This window comes from Labrus bergylta, chromosome 7 (assembly GCF_963930695.1).
Source record: "Labrus bergylta chromosome 7, fLabBer1.1, whole genome shotgun sequence".
NCBI classification, from domain to species: domain Eukaryota; kingdom Metazoa; phylum Chordata; class Actinopteri; order Labriformes; family Labridae; genus Labrus; species Labrus bergylta.
In genome coordinates, this window is record NC_089201.1 from 18,502,681 (window position 1) to 18,524,020 (window position 21,340).

Genomic DNA, 21,340 nt, shown 5'->3' on the forward strand with positions numbered 1-21,340 from the left:
TCCAGGTGCAGGAAGCAGCAGTTACTAAATGACAACAGTAGCAGCATAAACACCAACAGGTACAAAACATGTGCTTAATCATGAAGTCTCCATTTATCATGTTGTTGGATGGGATGACAGAAGAGATAAACAGGAAGTCGGGGGTAAAAAACAAACAAACGTGTGTCTTCTCACCGATAAGAATGGAGGCAATACTGGCGGGTCCAAGTCCGAGTGGTGGGCGTTGGGCCTCGTCCCGGGCTGCCTGGGATTCCCCACAGAGGGTCTGGAGGTAGGAGGTGAAGGTGCAGCTGAGGGTGGAGCGCAGCTGAGACCAACTCATCAAACGGTCCACTGACACTCTGCCCAGTGACACCTGGTTGCTGGAGAGGCCTTTCTTCTCCTCCTCTAGAGCCTCCACAGGACACATGGAGTCTGTCATTACTCCACCTGAAGAATGGAGACGAACCTGGACCCGGTACGAGTCTAGAGGAAGAAAGAGGAGGATGTTCAGTAATGGGATAATCAGCGTATGGATAATGGACGCAAAGCTAAAGATTTATGGCATGAATACTCATAGTGTCATGATAAACAACGCTTCCCTTTTAAATGTCCCTCATGTGACCCACACAAGAACCTCCCAGAGAGCTTTCTGTTTTTAAACTACTAAACTCAGCGAGCTAGGTGGTCATGGTCACTCATGCTGTGTTGCTAATCCTGAAATTAACACTACTACTTACACAACCCCAAACAACAAAATAACTAATAATCAATACATTCAAATGACTATAAAAATGTAGATTGTCATTATATTGCTGGAAAGGCTTGTTAAGCCTTACTGTGTGATGGTACTGCCTTTAGTCCTCAAGGGGAAATTCTGGTTTTACACTGTTATTGAGAGACATGCTTCTCACACACATAGGCCTGAAACACACACATGCACAAACAGGACCCGTGTACATGCAGTAATGGAGAGATGTCAGAGTGGGGCTGCTCCACAAGGAGCGCATCAGAACTGTTGAGGGCTCGGCAGTACTCAGGAAGTGACCTGGAACCTCTCCAGCAACCAGAACAACTTTCGTATTTTTGGTCCATACCAGGACTTGAACCTGGGACCCTCCAGTTCCCAACACAAGTCCCTAGAGTCGGAGCTGCTGCCGCTCAAAAGGCATTGCAATTAAAGGTGAGGTTCACAGATAAACACACAGACAGACAGACAGACACAGACAGACAGACAAACACACAGACAGACAGACAGATAAACAGACAGACACAGACAGACAGACAGACAGACAGATAAACACACAGACACAGACAGACAAACAGACAGACAGATAAACAGACAGACAGATAAACACACAGACAGACACAGACAGACAGACAGACAGACAGATAAACACACAGACAGACAGACAGACAGACAGACAGATAAACACACAGACAGACAGACAGACACAGACAGACAGACAGACACACAGACAGATAAACACACAGACAGACAGACAGATAAACAGACAGACACAGACAGACAGATAAACACACAGACAGACAGACAGAGACACACAGACAGATAAACACACAGACAGACAGACAGATAAACACACAGACAGACAGACAGATAAACAGACAGACACAGACAGACAGATAAACACACAGACAGACAGACACAGACACACAGACAGATAAACACACAGACAGACAGACAGATAAACACACAGACAGACAGACAGATAAACAGACAGACACAGACAGACAGATAAACACACAGACAGACAGACACAGACACACAGACAGATAAACACACAGACAGACAGACAGATAAACACACACACACACAGACAGACAGACAGACAGACAGGAGGCCACTCACAGAGGTTTTCAAGTAGATCTTTGCAGTCATCAGTGGCCACGTCGTGAATAGTGCGATTACACTTATCTCTCCTCTCGATGTCTTGTTCAGTGTGGCTGCACAGCACCTCCAGACACTCCTACACACAAACACACAAAGATCACAATCAAAAAACAATACTATAACATCGCAGTAAACCTTTTTTTTATTACAAGCAGGACAGGTCACTCTGCCTTTGGGGATTAATAAACAAGTGTACAGCATACACATAGAAAAGGTAAAGCTCCTGTGTGTTATTAAAGCATGCATCAATGTGTGGTCCTCGTTTATATTCCGGTCAGACTCTCAGTCTAGTCTGCTCTGGTGTCTCCAGCACTCGTTTCAACTGAGCAGGATGTTTCAGCCAGCAAGGTCAGCCCTTCTATTAGCCTGTGACTGTGGAGCCTGACGCAGGGCGGGACATTAATGGAAGATAGAGTGGACAGATTTAAATAAGTGTTTGTAGAGAGTCAGTGAAGTGAGCATGAATATACACAATGAAGGAAACGTTTAAACATTACAGTACAGACGGGAGAGAGGAGAAGATCAGTTGTGATAGCAGGAGGTTGGTTTTGATTCAAATAGTCCCACATATTAGTAACACCACCACAACTAAACTGAGGATTTTAAACACCAGCCTGCACGGGGAAGAACACAGCTGTAAGTTACTGATTTCACTCAAACACATCTGGTGCATTCATTGTTCCTTTAAACAGCTCAGTCTCACCTTGAGGCCCAGAGCAGCGGCCATGTGTGCAGCCGTCCAGCCGTCATTGTTGGCCTGGTTCAGCAGGGTGGCAGGCAGAGCCGGGGTGTCGTGGGGATCAGGGCTCACAGTGGTACCACTCTGAGTCGGGTGGCAGAGGAGAAGACGCAGCGTTTCCACATGTGCTGAGCGCACCGCAGCGTGGAGAGGCGTGCAGCCGTCCTGCAGAGAGGCAGAAGTGAATAAACCTCATACTCTTAAGATTTATTTCTTTTTTACAACGTTCATTAGTCTGCTAGTATTTTCTTGATTAAAAACATTTCATAGTTTGGTATTAAAAAGAACGTCTTTTTAATGTTCAGCTCAATAGTTTTAGAAAACGGAGCATTTGAAATCATCTTTAGAGAAGTGTGGCATTTGCTTAAAAAGTTTTCTAACACTCATGCTTGGTAAAAATAAATCCAAATGTTAAAACTATTCAAATCTAAATAAACCTAAAAGATTTACTCTGAGCATATACTGTCCAGTCAGACTGTGCTCTTGTGACCGAAGTTAAAGTACCTCCTCCATGTTAAATCATTATGTTTGACCCAACACACTGGCCAACGTTTCCTGCCGTCTAAAAATACTCCCGTTCTGAAGAGGTCAGATATGCTATGGACTCTTTGGCATCTCTTTGGCTCAGCAGGAAAGTCGGTGCTAAATGTGGAACAAAGCAGGTAACTAAATATAGGCTCCCAGCACATGCTGCTACGGCAACTAAAAGTATCATCCCCCTATGGTTTCCATGGAAACCCAGGAAGCCTGTGCATCAATTAACCTACGCCGATCTGAAGACAAAAACCCCTGAGATTAAAGGAATCCTTCATGTGAGGCAGGATGAGTGTGAAACAATGAAGAGTGTCAGACTGAATGAGACAAGGTGAGGAAACAATAAGGTGTGGTTGCTTTGAAAAAGGAATTCAGTGGAATAGGATTTGCTCATAGTACAGTCTATTAGAATGGATTTCAAATGGGAAGCATAGAGGACGTTTGTTTAGGAATTCAGTAGATCCTCCTTCCTAAGATTTGCTCATGAAATGGTTATAAAAAAAATGAAAACGGTTTGGGGAATTAGTAAATGTCTAGAGACGTTGAAATTCAACGATCAAAGGAGAGAAGGTTCATACATTTAGAACGCGCAAAGCTTTGTTCATTTGGTTGTATTGTCTATGACAAATCCTAAAACCTCTGATTAAAACAAATCCTACTTTAAATTAGGGCTGGGCAACGATTAAAGGTTTTAATCGCGTTAATCGCATGAGTTCCTGTGATTAATCGCGATTAATCGCATTGTTATACGCAAAATCCAATAATGAATTCAAAAGTAGTGTATAGCGCACTTTTATTGTAAATGTACTTCTCAACTTAAACAATGTAATCAAAGCAAATAAATACAAAACTAAAGCTTATTGCATTCGTTGCAGTCTGGACGCAGAGTGGTGTGGGTCTCCTCTCTCTGCTCTCTGACCGAGCTGGGTCTGCTGTGCGACGCTAGACTGACAGCCTGTGAGTGCTTTTGAAAGGGGGAGGGGCTCACGGCAGCACCCGCTGCTCGTTGAGGACAGTAACTGCATAGCAATACGACGTGCTTTCATGTCAGTTTCTTACACCAGAAAAGTCTCCAATAACACCAGAAAAAGTCGCTAGATTTGTCGATAGTAGCTGTTGACAAAAAAAAGTTGCCAAGGGGGTTTGGAAAGTCGCCAGATTTAGCGAGAAAGTCGCCAAGTTGGCAACACTGTTTCCTCTTTCCTGTGAGCGCCGCAGCAGACATGTGCAGCAGTAAGCAACATACTAGGCTCGCTCACGATGGAATTTTACAAAACAAAAGCCAGTGAGCAGACTTTTACAATAAGAAAATAAATAATAAAAACTGCGTTAATGCGAGATAAAATAATTGTCGGCGATAATTAATTAATGAGCTAACACGAAAAAAAAGCGTTAACGTGCCCAGCCCTACTTTAAATGTTGTAGCCTGTTGGACCCCCAAAATACTGACTGGCCAAAATCAAGTTGCTAAACTAAAAGCCTAAATTGATGATTTTACAGACAAACTGAGGAAACACATCTGCACATTGGCTTTTGTATAATCATATGAATCCAAGCCAAGCGCTGAGGTGCCTGTGTTATTTAAAGGGGTTCTTGTTCAGTACACTTACGGAGGTGCTGCACGCACGATCGGCTCCGGCGTTCAGCAGGACCCGGACACAGTCCAGCCTTCCTGCCTCACAGGCCAGAAAGAGGGGAGTCTGTCCACCAGTTGCCCCCGCATCCACAGCAGCTCCTGCAGCAAGCAGCACCGCCACACAGCTGGATGGAGGAGGAACACATGGACCACATCATACATGTATGTAGGAAATACAGAGTGTACAGAGTGAACTCACATATACAGAGATAAGACACACATTTAGCTCAATACAAAAAAAATAAAATCAAAAAACTGTTATTGTGCAGCAATCTCACACTCCTTCTGGATAACTTATATTCTTAGTAACAAACTAATTAGTTCCAACAACAACTCAAGAGAGAACTCACATTTTGCTGCTGGTTAGAAAACACATGGCAAATCTACGTGTGTGTATACATTCACACACTTTTCATTTTCTAATGGCAAACATAAAGGCAGAATAATTCATGCAATGATGCCACACCTGTGAAAATTAAGCTTCTAAGTCAGAGCAGCAGTTGTTGAAAACAAGTTAAGACACTGATCAGTCACCGGTTAATACGAGCACTGAGTCACAAACGCAGAAACGACATTTAACCTCATAAAACAAACCCTGTGTGTGTGTGTGTGTGTGTGTGTGTGTGCCATGAGCATGCCTTCTACATATTCCCACTCTATAAATAACACACTGATCAGATATTACAACACTGCACATTCCCCAGCTGGTCCTGGGTATCGTGATTTTGGCACACACACACACACACACACACACACACACACACACACACACGGTAGTTGTCGGAGTGTCTTCTGCCTTTAGCTTTAGGGATCACATCAGGATCAATAGATGTAAACAGTGACTGTGACTGTAGTGTGCGAGCAGATGTTTCCTTCCTTGTTTATAATTTATAACAGAAGTTCCACCGATGATTGGGGAGGACAAACCTCCAGCAGAGACGATATCAAGCTGCAAACACTGACAACAGATGCCCGGTTGAAGTTCCAAACTGGGCTTATTGCCTCTGTGGGGAATCTCCCCATAAAGCTTCATAAGGCTCAACTTAACAGTCTGCTGTGTAAGTCCAATAAGCCCCTCAGGTCATGCTGATGTGTTGACTCTACCAAGCAGACATGCTGGCCCTGCTTTCAGCACAAAACCCAACAGGGTTACTGGGATCGGTCCCCCGGTCGTATTTCACACATTAGAGGTTACAGCTGTGCTGGTCTCACAGTGAAATCTGCATGATGAGTCATCAATTGAAAACATGAAACAAACATTAAATACATGTGTGGCTAAAAGGGAGATGTCAAGAACCAACAAGTCCCATAAATTCAAGTCAAGAGAGGCATTAAGGCTCTGATACAAAAGTTAATACTGACAAGATGTCTCAGTGTGTTTTAGGATAAGACTATAGTTTCAGTGATAGTGGACTGCAAGGGTTTGGAGTAGGAAAAAGTCTAAACGTGCAAATCTTATTGCATATTTAAGTTATATGCTATGAAAGCCTTAAGTTAACATGCATCCATACATTTTATTTGCTCAATTTATTTGGACAACGAGTCATTTCAGGCGTTTTCTCAATATCTCGACATAGACACGGGCCTGACTGACCTCTAGTGTGGGCAATGGGAGCATGACATGTCGTGGTCTGGTCCATTAGTGCCACACCAAGACAGCATATTGTTTTGATTAATTCATTAATAATTGAATCAAAACTGTGCAGTGTGTGTGGAAGTTTGGTTTGGAAGAATTATAGGAGAAGACACAGAAGCGTTTTAAACTCACCTGCTGTGGCCGTGGGCAGCAGCAAAGTGTAAAGGTGTGAATCCATTTTCAGCAGAAACATCAGCAGGCGATCCTGAAGACAGCAGCAGCTTCACACACTCTGACAGAGACAAAGATATCAAAAAGATGTTAATGTTGCAGCCAGATACTCCAAGAAACAACTCCTCAACATGTTACCACACAAATCCTGCAGTTTGCCTCGGATTTATTATTATTATTTCTCTGTCGACCATAAATCGGCCGTTGTCAACAGACTGTTGTCATGGAGACGGGATGGACGTGCAGCACTTTTATTCTCAGTGCACAAATGCTTCATGCAACCGAGTGCACAGCCAGCGCTTTCTCCCCGGAAAAAAACTCTGTGGACACAGGGCCTTACAGTATATAGTCTTATTTAGTCTTATACATATTAGTCTTTGTTTATTGTTGATATTTAATGTTGTACTACATAGAGAGCACAGTTCACTGAAGTTGTATTCTTTGTGTGTAAGAGCATACATGGACAATAAGGCTGATTCTGATTTAATATTGAAGGACAATTACAGTTTGTATTTTTGACCCTCTTCACAAGATGAATAAAGCATAACAAACCTGACGTACCCAAAAATCACCTGTATGTGAATCTTACAAAGACTCGGCAGCGCTTCCACTCCTTTGTCTACAAATCTAATTCCAAACTTGACTGTAAAAATTCCCATTTAAGATAAATCAGCAGTAAGTATGACAATCGTCAAATGCTACTTTTCCCATTTTTTTCATATTCGGCACAGATGCTTGAACTTTCATCTTTTCATATTGAAACAAGTCGTCAAATTTCTACCCTTGAATACAACCGTACACTCCCACTGTTTCAAAGAATATGAACAGAAATCCCCAGGAATATGCTCAGCGCCGTACAGTGAGTGATCAAAACCAACCTTTGATGAGATACTACGCTCGACATTTCAAAGCTAGTGGAACAGCAGCTAAACAAGAAATGGGTCAGGACTTCAGCTCTCTCTGCATGTGACATCAGTCTTTACAAAAATAGTTACATACGTATTTATGTGTCGGTGTTCAGCGGAGGGGGGCTGCTGCTGTAAAAGCCGAGGTATGGCAACTTGATATGATATGACGTTAAAGTTGAAAATGTGTTGAAAGACATTCACAGAAGCTGTCTCTTTTTTTTCATGATGTTTGCATCTAAAGCTTGACAAATGGCATATCAGGCTCTTTGGGCATATGAGAAAAAACACTTTCATGTAATCTAAATTTGCAAAGTGCATATTAAAAAATACTCTATAATTATGGGAGGGTTTGTGGTATTTCATGTGTGTGTTTGTGTGTGCATGTTTGTGTGTGCGCACTTTGTAGAACCACCTCTAAGCCTTCTGCACAGCTGTCCTTCAGCTGCATTAGTCGTGTTCATGGATCAACGCTCCTCCCCTGACAGAGCGATACAAAACATCTCAGCAGGGGAGGTAACCTTGATGGGCCTGATGTGTGTCAGTGTGAGTTTATCAGTGTGCATGTTGGTCTAAACGCATTAAATATTCTGTGTGTGTGTGTGTGTGTGTGTTTGTTTGTGAGACGGTGTGGGTAATGTTGTGTGTTTGTGTCAGATGAACGAGCATGCAGTTGACATCGTCGCTGAGGTTACAGCCCCCGACATGACAGTCCATCTCATTTAATGGAGGACAACATAATGGGCTTATAGCTGCAGCTCACACAATTACACGATTTACAACCGAGAGCTTATCAGCCGCAGGTCTTTGTCCACTCAAAGCATCTTTATCCATCAAGAAAAGGCTTATCTATGGAAATGCTTGGCATTGTCCGGACGTATTCCATGTCTTTAGAGGTTAATATTGTAAATCAATTGAACCGTTTTGTCATTAGGAAAAAAAAAAGAGGTAAAAGCACATTTTCAGATTATTTATGCTACCGAGTTAACCTGAAGCTGTGTGTTGTATTTCATTACAAGTCAGTTTTAATATTGAATATAATATAATATTAAATAACCAACATCTGCATTGTATTTCAGATTTATTTAAATAAAATTATTATTATTTAAATTAAATATTTTATGTTTTTTTATTTTCCTTGAGTGTGCAGAAAAGGGAAAATAATGAAATGTATAAAATTAACTGAGAATGTACAGTTATGTAGTTTTGTATTCTCTCTTCCCACATTTAGGGCATAGATCATTTATTAATATAATGGTTAATTCTGTAACCATTACTAGACTGGTGTCTTATGATCCATTAAACAAATGCAAAAATTATGTAACTCAACTATAGGTCATGCTTACAGATCAATTGATCCTGTGTGAAACCTTTGTTTGTATTGTAATGTATCGCCCTGTCTTTATCGATCAATACTAATCAATACAAGCCTCGAAGACTTCTCTTTAAAATCAATAAACCAGCCAACCACAGACCAAAACCACAGATAGTCATCTTGTTCCCAGCAACTTCACCTATGCTTTCAAATCAGCCGTGTTATTTGAAGCCACAAATTTAACTACACCGACTCCCATCGTCTGACCAGCTGTTAAAATTCACAAAGTTGACAGTAGAAGATAAGCTTGGTGGAGAAGTTTGCTCTTTTTTTCCAGTTTATTGTGCAGCTCTGACTCAACAGATTCCAGTTTGCCTATAACTGACAGAGCAGGTCCTTCCAAATAAGCACTCAAACCGGTCATGCATAATGGATCCTGATTGTTGCAATTCATTTGGAAAAACAGTCAAGACCAGACTCCAGGTTTGACTAGAAATTAAACTGATACTGGCAAAGTATTATTTACACACTGCCGTTAAGGAGCTTTTTCTTTAGGACATACAAAAGTGGAATTGTTGTCAGAATCACTAATATCTTTATGATTTCAATCTTACTGCAGATGGCTTTTAGTGCAGGTGTTTCTAAATTTGATTATTCCAATGAGGAGTATTTGCATATGAAGGGGTCCATTTAAGCCGAAATCTATGCTTATTACAATCTTTAAACTGGAGAACCAAGAAGCTGTTTGCTTAGGAGTCAATTTAGGTTGCATTTGACCTGCTGTGGATGCTTTCAGAATTTTAAGATTTCATTTATCTGATCTGTGCAGGTTGAGTGGACACAAATGGCGTGCAAACCTTTAATTTCTACTAAGACAAAAACAAATCTGTTATTAACCCATACAAATTTAAAGCAGAAATGTAAACCTTTAACAGGTCTGTGAGGTTCTCCTTCAGGTTACAACCTTGGTCAGATGGCCACCATTATTTTTCACTTCCAGCATGTCCCACATGTGCAGTACCTTTCATTTAATGCACACAATTGTTGAAAAGCTCTTCCTCCACCGACTCTCCTCTCTGACTTTCTGTTACCTGCTTTATCACAAAATATTCTTCAACAACCAAACATAGACCAACATTAATGAATAAAACATGAATTACCTGTGTGTCCATTCTGAGCAGCAGCAAACAAGGCAGAGGTTTGGTTGTGGTTGTGGTAGAGATGGTGGTCTTGGTCAAGTAGGTTGGGCTTGTTGTCCATGGCGTTGGTAGTGTTGGTGGACGTGGAGGTGGTTGTAGTAGTAGTAGTAGTAGTGATGATGGTGTTGGTGGTGGTCGGTTCTGGTTGGTTAAGCAGCATTGACAATAAAGTGACATTTCCCTGGGAAGCAGCTTGGGGTAGCAGGGGGTGCCCGCCGTCCAGGGCAGCAGGCCCACCGCCGCTTAGAGAGGAGACTACGGAGGGACACCAGCCTGCAGGGGGGAGGAGGAGCAGGAGCAGCACAGGTTAAACTAGGAAGAGGAAGAGAAGGAGGAAGGGGAAGCTTCTAGAAGTGCTGAGGATGGGAGAGCAAAGGGGGCAGGAGTATGGACGAGTTGGAAGGAACAGAGATAACACTTCAGTTCAGCAAACACGACGGTACAGTCTGTTTTGTCCAAGCAGCAGCCAAGAGTAAGACAGTGCAGTTTAAAAAAAAAAAATACACTTCCAAGGTGAAAACTGAAGCAGTGGTTGTATTAACCTCAGCAGATGGCAATGTGTTAACGCGCCAGTTAACTAAAGCTCATGTCGTGCAGCAAACACATTGTTCAAATCCCTGTATCTTTATTTAATTTCTGGTTCAGGTCTAAAAGTGTCTAAATACCAAGAAAAGGAAAATCAAACACACAAAGGCATAAGGTTCAAAGCACAGAGTCATGTACATTACTGTCTTTGAGTAAAATGTTAGCTAGCTATCTAAGGTTCATATGTCAGCCTGCTAGCTTAAAGTCAAATGTTAGCTAATAGACATTAGGGTTTTTTTACACAGTGGTGATGTGTTTTGTGGGCGGAGCCTAACTGGTGGTAGAAAGTTAGCTGGCAGTAGTTTGCTGTCAATTCACAAACTAGGACAGTGTCTGGCAGCTAAACACAAGTCATATTACAGTAACAATCTAACCGTTAGCAATGGGGTGAGGTTTCCTGACGTGCAGTCACTGTCAGCTCCATGGGTTGGAGGATCTAACTAAATGACCAACGCTACAGTGGCCAGACATCTTTGTATACCTCATGGAGAAATCCCAGTCTCTATAGTATACTAAAGAAAAACAGAAGACATTCAAAACTCTTGACACATACAGATATGTACTTTGCGATCATGTCCAGGACATTCAATACCAAGATTAGTCGGATGTTTTTTGCGTATTTAGGAGGGACATACTGCCTAGCCAGCAGCGAGGATGAAGAACTCAGCTGAAGTAACAATCATAAACAAGTTTAACGACTACATTCTGACCGGGAAATGCACTCTTAAGGCTAGGTTAGTATTAACTCTGTGTTCGTTATTTAATGAATTGTTTACTCTATTTGAGAACAATGTAAATCAATATAAGTAAGTGATGTTGTGGCTTTAATTTGAACACAGAAATCTAATATTAAACCTCTAAAAACAGGCTATGCAGTGGGTTTCTGTTGCCTGGAGCTATTCTTTGCTAATCCCACATGGAGGTATGTTATTTTATGAACAAATCAGTAGGATTATGTGTGGATTATAGAGGGAGTTTTTGTTTTATCCTTAGCTGGAGCTGGTCCACTTAAACTGTAGAGGCTTATCCCACTTTACGCCACCTGTAAGATTATCTTTCCTCCATATCTGCCACTAGAAATATCAAATATTACTTAAGTGTAGGCGCAATTTCAATCTTCAAAAATAATGCCCAAATAATCTATTTAAGATTCTTGTACCTAAAAAACTAATTGGAGTCTTAAATGTTTTTTAAATAGGCATCACACTGTATCAAAGTTTCATACAGGCCACCATATTTTTACTGTATGCTGTATTTACTGTAAACTATCCATGTGTTTCCAGAGGGCTTTCATCAAAAATATTCAATCTATGTTTTTAAATATTTTAACCCAAGCGGCAACTTCCGGTGTTGAAAAATGATGAGCATGCGGAAGTGAAAAATCCTGCAGTTCGTCTTGTGTCCACTTGAGGCTAGCTCCAAGAGCCCCAGAAGTCACATACACACCACATTCAAAAAAGCCAGTTTTGCCGCTAAAATTAACATGTTTACAGCCTGGTACCAAATAATAAATTGGTTTGATTAGTTATTGTCTTCATGGGCACACACTGTATTTATTTATTTATTTTCAAAACTGCTCCTTTTTGATTTTATGAACAATATGTGTTATCCATAGTTAGGCGCGTAGCTGACATGATTGACATTTGGGTGCAATGTAATGGTTTATCATGAGGCTTAAAACCTGTCAGGATAAGATAGGATTTCCAGCATGGCGGCTGCTGACAATGAGCCTCCAGAGCCCCCTGCAGTAACAGACGACTGAAGTCACTCAAGCTTCTTCCATTCATATTTACAGTCTATGTTTTACACACGTTTCCCCAAAATTCTGCCTGACATAATGATTCCTTTAGGCACTTCACCACTAGTAAAAGAAAATCTCCCAACACAATCAAAGTTTTGCTGCACAGCACACGCTTTAACAGACTAAGGCACCATGAGGTTTTCAGAGCTTAAATGTTAATGACAGTTTTCTCTTTAAATTATATACCTAATCAAATGTCAAAGTTGACTGAAATACACGTTTTTAACTGGAGAAGAAAAAGTGCAACCTTGAAATTTGGATATTTTTCTAAGGGACTGAATCAACCAGTGAAGTGTGTTGCTGCATGGACAAAAGAGCCAATCCATGATCAGATTAATATCTACCTGACGGATAGCATTCATCACTCATCCTCTAAACTCACAAATGGGCAATTAAAAATACAAAAAAAAAAATTAGAATGGTAGTTTAGAAACTACAGAGCATCATTATTATAATTATCAGTGATTAAGAACAAACAGATGAAGTAAGATACAGAAAACAGACCTAATTATAAACCCAAAACCATGGCTAAAACTAATGGTTCAACTGAGAGATGTGTTTCTAAAGAAAACTTCAAACTATTCTTGAACATGGATATGTAAGGCTACTTTGTACAGGAAATGTTAGAAATGGGTTATCAAGTGCAGAGTGGCAGAAGTATTAACTTAAATTTGTCTGAGACTGAAGAGAAAGAGAGAGAGGCTTACAGTATACAGAAAAGGTAAAGAGCAGCAAATAATCTCAGAGACTGAAAGAATGAATGCCTTTGTGGTTGCACCCTGTCTGAGTGTGTGTGAATAGGAAAAGTACAAAAGGCTATAAAACATATCTGGCGGCTGACATGAGGACATCCTTTGACATGGTGATAAATCAGTCAGGGGAAAAAAAATAAAAAGCAGAATTTCCCCCAAAGTACTCCACAGCTTTATCATGCATGTAAGCAGGAGGTCTATCAAATTCAATGAAGTCTGAAAAGGTTGGAAACACTGGTGTGTGAACCCAATCTTTACAGGAGGCCGCTGTGTAATAACAAAGATGTTATTAATTTTGATTCACAGAGGCCTGCTTCTGCCCTTTAAAATGTCAAAACACAACACGTGTATGGAGAGCGGCAATCCTCTCAGATGGCTCAATGTTTTATAAAAACTACACAAGCTGAGCAGTGATACATTGACCACACACAAAGACATGGGATGAGTCTCATGTGTTTAATGTTCTGCAGCGTTCTTTGTTGGGAAATGTAATATGTTAAATCTTGACCTTATTTTAAAGATATTTGGAGTCTAATTTAATGAATAATAGCAACATAACGAGTTGTTTTTTTCCTCCAGTATTTCTGTAAAACGGCTGGCTATACATGTTGCAATATAAACCCGTTGGACATCAAAACATTTTTATTTTTAAAATGAAATGTTCACAATATAATTCAAAGAGTCTGAAACACTAGGAAAAGGTTTTTGGATCTTAAACATTATTTGGGAAACACATGAGACTGTTCTATAAAGGGAGCAGCATTTATTTATTTGGAGCGACATTTATTGAATCAGGAGAGTGCAATATTACAAGGATGGCACAATATAAGTTGTCCATGTAACTTTCTGGTCATTTTGAAGGGTTCATCTTCCTCTAGTGTCAGTGCAGACCGCCTTGTGTTACTGTGTTTTATCATTGAATGTTTGTAGCACCATGAATGCAGCTTTGTGTGGCACTGTTTTTCAAGACACATTTTCCCTCAAGTGGATAAAATCATTTTATCCTATCCTATATGAGCAACTTGTTGGTTCTGGGAGGTTTCTGTTGTTTTTCTTTATAGTGGCTTTAAAGAGAGTGGTTGAGGGAGAGTGGCTTTGAAAGGATCTTACCTAAAGATAAAAGGTCTCTCCCTTTAGGGATCCTTTCTGTATCAGCACTTATAATAACTATCTGAGACTGTCAGTGGCAAAAGCAAGAATTTTTAGTGGACTTTTATCAGCGGCATATAAAGGTTTATGTGACAGACATAACAGACCGTGTTGTAGCTGCTATCTAAAGCATATCTAATGAAGCAATTACAAAACTTGTCGCACCGTGTTGAAAATACTTAAATGCCACTTAATGATTTTCTTTTCTGGGGTCATATTTGGACTTCCTGCAGGCACATGGCCATGTGATGAGATAGACCAGCCCTTCCAATCTTTTTTTTATTTTGAAATCTTGAAACATCTTTAGCAAAACCCACGACCTTTGAAAGTGCAAATGTACTTTTACACATTGCACAGGCACATATAAGGCTAGTCTCTGTTTATAACAGCATGGTCTTTTTTCCAGTGTTTGGTCCTCATATGTTTCAAATATGTCAGATTGGGAACCTAAGGCAGACTGGGTAAGAAATATAAACAGCTAAAGGATCAGACAGATTTTAAACAAGACAACCACATTTATTTTGGGGTGAAATTAAGCTGATAACGTTGGTAATTAATAATCAGGCAATGTATGAAATGAAAAGACAACTAAAGTTATAAGCCAAAATGTTGGCTTCCAAATAGTTCTCTGCTGACCTAATAGTTTGTTTAAAAACCTGTCTGCCAATCTGACTGCTTGCGTTTCACTCCCGACATGAACTCAGTCCTTCGATCCTCTAAGCTGTGATTTTGGAGAGCCCAATCTCATCATTGCTAACCCCTCACAGTAAGACCCTGGATTAATTAAACTTCAATTATTCTTAGACAATCCAGCACTTTTCAAAGCATAGCACTAGGACCTAGAACATCAAAACACAAATATAAAATGCAGACTTTTACATCAATATGTCGAAATGACATACAAGTTGTCAATGAAAAGCAGAAAGGACAAGAGGCCAGTGTGACGAGTTAATGGAAGCCAAAACAGGAAGAGTGCAGGAAGTACAAGAGCGGTCATGGCATGCTACATGAGGATGGAAGGAGGGGAAGGGGAAGGAAGAGCAACCTCTGGCATCAGCTTCAGAGAGGAGAGGGGTTACTGGTAGGAGGGCCTAAAAATCTCATCGGCGTACAGGAGAGGTGCGATGTCTGCTTTGCCTTATGTAACCCTGACATGCTTCTTCTGCAGTAAGAAAGCTAACCTTCAGTCTTTGAAAAACAGTAAGAAGGCGCATGTTAGCGACATGTTGTCAGTGTCTGCTGTTGGGGCTAACGTGACAACATGCGAGATAAAAAGGTGTCCAAAAGAAGGACGTATTACGGACAAAGAGAGAGAGAGAGATAAGTAGAAAAAGCATATAAGGAGTGACATCAGATCTTAAAGAGACAATTTAGGGTTGGTGGAGTCAATGCAATAAACTGAATTAAACCATGTGCTGTTCTCTGTTGCATCGCTGTTTAAAAATCACTTTGCCTGTGACCTGATCGTTATGCTATGCTATGCTATGCTATGCTATGCTATGCTATGCTAGCACCATGGACAGAGAGTTGAAGTAAAGAGGCACTGGGGAGAAACTGGAGAGCGATGGAGTATGGAGAAGCCCCTTTACCTGATGCTGTTGCCAGTGGGCTGCCTGCTGAGGGACGGGGGCTACAGGAGGATGAAGCACTAATGGAGGAGGAGGTGGAGGGGGGGTTTATGGAGGAGGGGCTACTGACAGTGATGGCAGGGCTGATGACGGGGGGACACTTTGCACATGCAGCAGCCTGCTGCCGCTGAGGGCCCCGGCCAGGCTCCAGGGAGGAGCATGAAGGGGAGCAGGCACCCACCTGAGAGGCTGTCAGGGCTGGGACCAGGTCCAGGGCGGGTTTTGGCGGCAGCTGGGGCGTGGCCGGTTTCAGCCCAGCCGCAGGGGAGCGGCTGCTGTCCCCCACCACCTTGATGGGTGGGTGAGGAGGAGAGGGGGTCTGGGAAAGCCCTGGCTTTTTGGGAGGGATAGGGGGAGGGTTTCCCCGGTCGATCCTGGCCACCGTGGGCGACTTGATGCCGATGGGATGGCTCAGGCGGCTGGGAAAAGGGCCTCCCTCTGAGGCTGAGTGAGGCAGGCCTGGACGAAGAGATCCAGCACCTCCTGCTGGAGGGCTTGTGAAGCGTGAGAGGACCTGTGTGACAGTGTGGCGTGCTTGCTGCTTGGCGGCAAAGTTATCACGGTTGGTGGGGGAGAGGTCACGGGATGGAGGACTCTGGGACGATGTGCCATTTTGGTCCTGTTCCTGGAACTTATAGCGGGCCGCCTGGACACGGGGGCTGACTCCGCTGGGTAAGCCGTGGGGGGCTTGGCCTTCGGAGCCATTTTCTGTCTGTGCCAGTCCTCCTGAGCTGCTGTGGACAATCCCCCGGCCAGCGGTCTTTGGCAGACTCAGGCCCACATAGTTGGCAGGGGTTGGTTTGACGGGTATACTGAGGGGGGTCTTCTTGGGACCCTCCGCCTCAGTTGGGGGCAGGTCCGTTTGGCAAGACGCTGTTCGAGAGCTGATAGGCTCCGTAGCTACAGAAACAGACGTCAGAACTTTAGGTTTGGGTGGTGGGCTGGTGGCAGCAGCAGGTTCTACTCCAGTAGCAGCAGGCTGGGAAACAGAGGCTCCATCTTTCCCATCGCCCTGTTCAGTCCTGAGCTGCTCCACCTGCTGCCGCAAACTGTGGCTTTCCGTCTCCTCGCGGCCCAGCCTGGCACGCAGCTGCTCCCGCTCCGTGTCGAACTCTGACAGCTGCTTCTCCATCTTCGCCTCCATCTGCTGGCTCCGCTGCCGCTCAGAGCTCAGCTCCTCCTGCAGCCGGCCAGAGGTGCGACTCTCCTCGTCAAGACGAGCCTGGAGCTCGTCGAAGCGCTGCGACTCCTCCACTACCCGTGTGGCGAGCTGCTTGCACTCTCTTACCAACATCATGACGATGTGCTTGTTCTTCTCACGCTCGTCCTTCAGCTGCGCCGTCAGCTTGCGATGTTCCTGCTCCAGACTCTGGAGCTGCAGCTTCTCCATCTCCAGCTGAAGTAAGAAACACATACAGAGTCAGGCATCAGTAGCAAAGATTACTGCCAAAAACACAACTAGTGGGAACCCAAAATATCATGATATGGAATTCAGATATACGAGTTTGACTTAGTAGAACTCCAAAACCCAAAAACTTTTGCTAGCACTTAATAAAGATAAAGAGAAAGAGAAAGAGAAAGTTTATTGATCCCCGTGGGGGAAATTTGTGCATTACAGCAGCTCCAGAAAACATGGGACGGGAATATACTTATAAAAAATAAAATAAGAAGTTAAAAACAGATCAAACATATTTACATCATTTAAATACAATAAAAATACAATAATGTAAAAAAATACAATTATGTAAAAAAATACAATAATGTAAATGTAAAATTACACAGTAACTTGTTCTTAAAAAAACACACAGTGTGTAGCATGAGGTGGTGATGTTGTTAAAGAGTCCGATTAAACAGTCTGACGGCAGATGGAATAAATCTGATCTTAGATTCTTTGAGTCATTTTTGTGCAGAAAAAAGCAACAATTTCTCATAATCGATGTTTACTCCATTGCAGAAAGACTGATAAATAACCATCTCCTGATATTAAAGAATATAATATTAAATAATATCTGCTATCAATCAAACCATTTACAAATACAGACTTTCCATAGTGCTGAAATAGCACAATGTAAAAAACAAATCCCTCTCACGGACATATTTCAAACAAACATCAGTTGCAACCCGCATGCCCCGTCTAACCTGCAACCCATCAGTGACACACCACCAATCTTAGCACAGTGGGCGTCACATCTGAACAACACAGAAGAACTTTAAGGACAAACACAGAGTTTCAGTTAAGTCTGCCGTCAAACGTTTCATAGAAAATGCAGAGGTTTAATGTCAGGGGTAATGCGACTATCCAAATCCTAACACTGAGTCATTCGTTAGTCATGAAGCTAAAATGAGGCGGAAAGATTTTCTGGAGAAGAGCAGAGATTAAATCAAATGAGCCAGACAAAATGGCTCGACTAAATAGACAGGCAAGATGATGGATGGATGAGTGGATATTTACACAAATAGAAGCTTTTATAAGTCCAAGGAGCGCCTTTGGGACAGACTTATTTATCTATTCAGAGAGACACACTGTCTGTGCATACGCTTGAATTTCGATGACTTGTCAAAGCCCCGGCCTCTAAATCTGGAGCGTTGTTGCTATTGTTAGCTCCGAGGCTGCTCCACAGAGGGTGACGAGGCTTAACCGGGGCTCTCCACCCAATTGCTGAGACACAATCGCTCTAACAGGCCTTGGAACAAAAGAGCTGACACCCCGAGACCTGTGTCTTCAACTAGACCCCCTCCCTTCCCTGATGTCCTCAACAGCCCCCGTTTGAAACCATCAGGGATTATGTATCGCAACCAGCTGAGGCAGAGGAGGAGGCAGGGGTTAATAAGCAGCGGAGAGCGCAAAAGGGAACTCCGGTCGCAGCTCGAAAGGAGGTGCTACGACTAGCTGCTAATTGGGTGAGGATTATGTCTGCTGTAAATCGGCCTAATGCCTCCGAAGAACAAATTTAGGGAAGCTGTGAAGGTGTTGACATGCCAGGGTAGCATAGATAGAAACAAGGAAGGACTTAAACATGTTTGAAATGTGGATGTCAATTAAGTCAAGAAATCATTCCAAATGTTGAGGCTGAAACCAGAATGAACTGCTGGAAACATTTTAAACTCTTAAGCTCTGAAAATGCTTGTGTGGTTGAGCATAAGAGCTTGTTGGATGGAGAAGGATTTATGAACCCTCTAGCCTCAGTTTTCAATTGCAGCGCTCTATGGTAATGTCAGCAATGATAACAAAGCAACATTCAGTTAGTTCTACAGTCAAGCGGTCAAAAGCAGTAAAGAAGCGATAAGGAAACATTCAAATAAAAACCAGGTGAAATATATTAGCAAGAGAAGAATAATTTAATATGAAGATAAAACTATGTAAAGATTAATTTAGCTTTTTATGTTGATGTTTTTCACCTTGGGGTAGTTTGCATGTTTGAGCACATGAATGTTTGGATGTTGCCCCCTATATTCTTATTAAACTAACAACTTATGAAATCGTTTGGTCAAAACATTGTGACTAATAAACTTTTTGTTTCATCAAGTACGTGTTCGTACTTATCTTCTTTTCCTGCTTTTGGGCATGAACCAATATTGAACATTTTCTTATCTTTGTCAAATGGCTGAACACACACTACATCACCTACAGCTTATTTCTAATGCCCGTCATAGACGAAACCTTCAATTAACAATAATCTACAACAAACCATGAGAGAGAGTAGAAAACAAACTCAAGAATAAAACAGGCGGACCAATAGAGGATACAAAATATCACACAGTGAAACACTTACAAAGAGGAAGTCTGAGATCAAACATGACTACTGTACATGACAGCGTCCTCTTGAAAAACTGCTGCAGGTTGAGTTTAAAATGATCCCATTAGGACCCTAACAGACCTTTCTCAATTTTGATAAAACATCACCGGACATTACCAGCACTTTAAAACCTTAACAGGGCAGCATCTAGAAATGACACAAGGAGTGCCTACAGGGACTCTTAAGAATTGTTGGTACCACTGACTCAATGGCTGTCTTCATTGAGTTGGGAGGAAGAACAGGCTGCTTTGATAATTTCTTTAACAGGAATTCATAAAGTCACATTTACACCATTTTTTGACACTTTAAAATGCATACAAACTAGTGCAGAATGACAAATAGCATCCAGGAGAGTCCACATATTTAGACGATTATCTATTCACGCTTCTTCACCCGTTTGTGTGGCCACAACTTTGCCTTATTTTATGGCCAGACAACACATCCTATTGTTGTTGTTGTTGCTGCTGCTCTGTTTGTCCCATACTTTTTCCAGCATCTCCCTCTAACCAATTTTTCAAGCCCAGTACAGTTTCGGCAGATGGCTGTTTCGTCATGAGCCTGGATTTGCCCAAGATTTCTGCCTATTTGGAGGAAGGTTTTTCTTTGCCACTGTAACTTTACTAAATGTTGCTTAGGGCTCATGATGGGTTAAAGTTGGATCGTTGTTCATAATATAACAATGAGTAAGGTATTTTACCTGCTTTTTAGTCTTGAGACAACATTTGTTATGAATTGGCGTTATACAAATAAAGATGGATTGATTGGTACATAACTTTCCATCAAAGGTGTGATTTCACATGGAGCTTTGCTTCCCCACTTTTGAATACAGACGTCTTAAAAATAGATAGATCGATAATGATAGATCATTATCAGACCTTCTCCATTAAAACATCTATTCTGTCTGAAAACACTTAACAGAAAGCTTTTCACCAGTTCTTCAAGCACTTCCTGTTCATGCTAGTTGTGTTAACTGTTACCTTTCCACGGTAACGTAAGCTAAAAGATATTCAACATGGCAATACTTTCTGGATGGTATTGAACCCCACTGTGGCTAAAATTTGTGCAGAGCTCAGCACTTCTGCAGGATTAACCAGCAAACCTACATTTTGTTTTATTATTGAAGGGCCCCTTTGAAGCAGAATCCCCCTGTGCCAACGCAGTGGGCTCATTAAAATGGAACTGCTTTAACAAAGTAGTGTTATTGTTGGTATGACTACACAGTGAGAATGAGAATCCTACTTGACATGATTTGGCCAGGAGAAAAACCTCTCCTGAGATGATTTTCTCTGGTTGATATGATTAATGCAGCATAATGAGGAAGTTGACCTTCTTTACTGAGTAAGTACAATGATAAAAACATCACAATATGTTCAATCTTGGCTCATACTTGTTACCATTATGCATAACCTCAACCTGCAATCAACTGCAGAGTGAAATAATAATGACATTAAACTGGACACCTGCAGGGCATGATAAGGTAGCTCTGCTGCTTCCAGAAACTCCCCCACGTCTTAATGAAATATTTAAGTAAAGCTTACAAGTATATTCTTTGCTTTAAGGTCTAACTTTACACCTGAGAAGCTGCAGCGCTGAGGTATCAGC

At 41.8% G+C, this 21,340-nt stretch overlaps 1 protein-coding gene across 1 annotated transcript in view; it reads right to left on the bottom strand.

Annotated features, from left to right (window-relative positions):
• The window catches only part of cttnbp2 (cortactin binding protein 2), a 101,073-nt gene that overhangs the window by 25,160 nt on the left and 54,573 nt on the right, over positions 1–21,340 (bottom strand). Inside the window, exons 4-10 of the mRNA XM_020637200.3 lie at positions 15,903–17,337; positions 9,988–10,299; positions 6,569–6,668; positions 4,775–4,925; positions 2,595–2,795; positions 1,850–1,967; positions 175–465 (exon numbers count right to left, since the gene is read on the bottom strand). Coding sequence (XP_020492856.2) covers positions 175–465; positions 1,850–1,967; positions 2,595–2,795; positions 4,775–4,925; positions 6,569–6,668; positions 9,988–10,299; positions 15,903–17,337 — 2,608 coding nt within the window. The remainder of the gene's footprint in view (positions 1–174; positions 466–1,849; positions 1,968–2,594; positions 2,796–4,774; positions 4,926–6,568; positions 6,669–9,987; positions 10,300–15,902; positions 17,338–21,340) is intronic.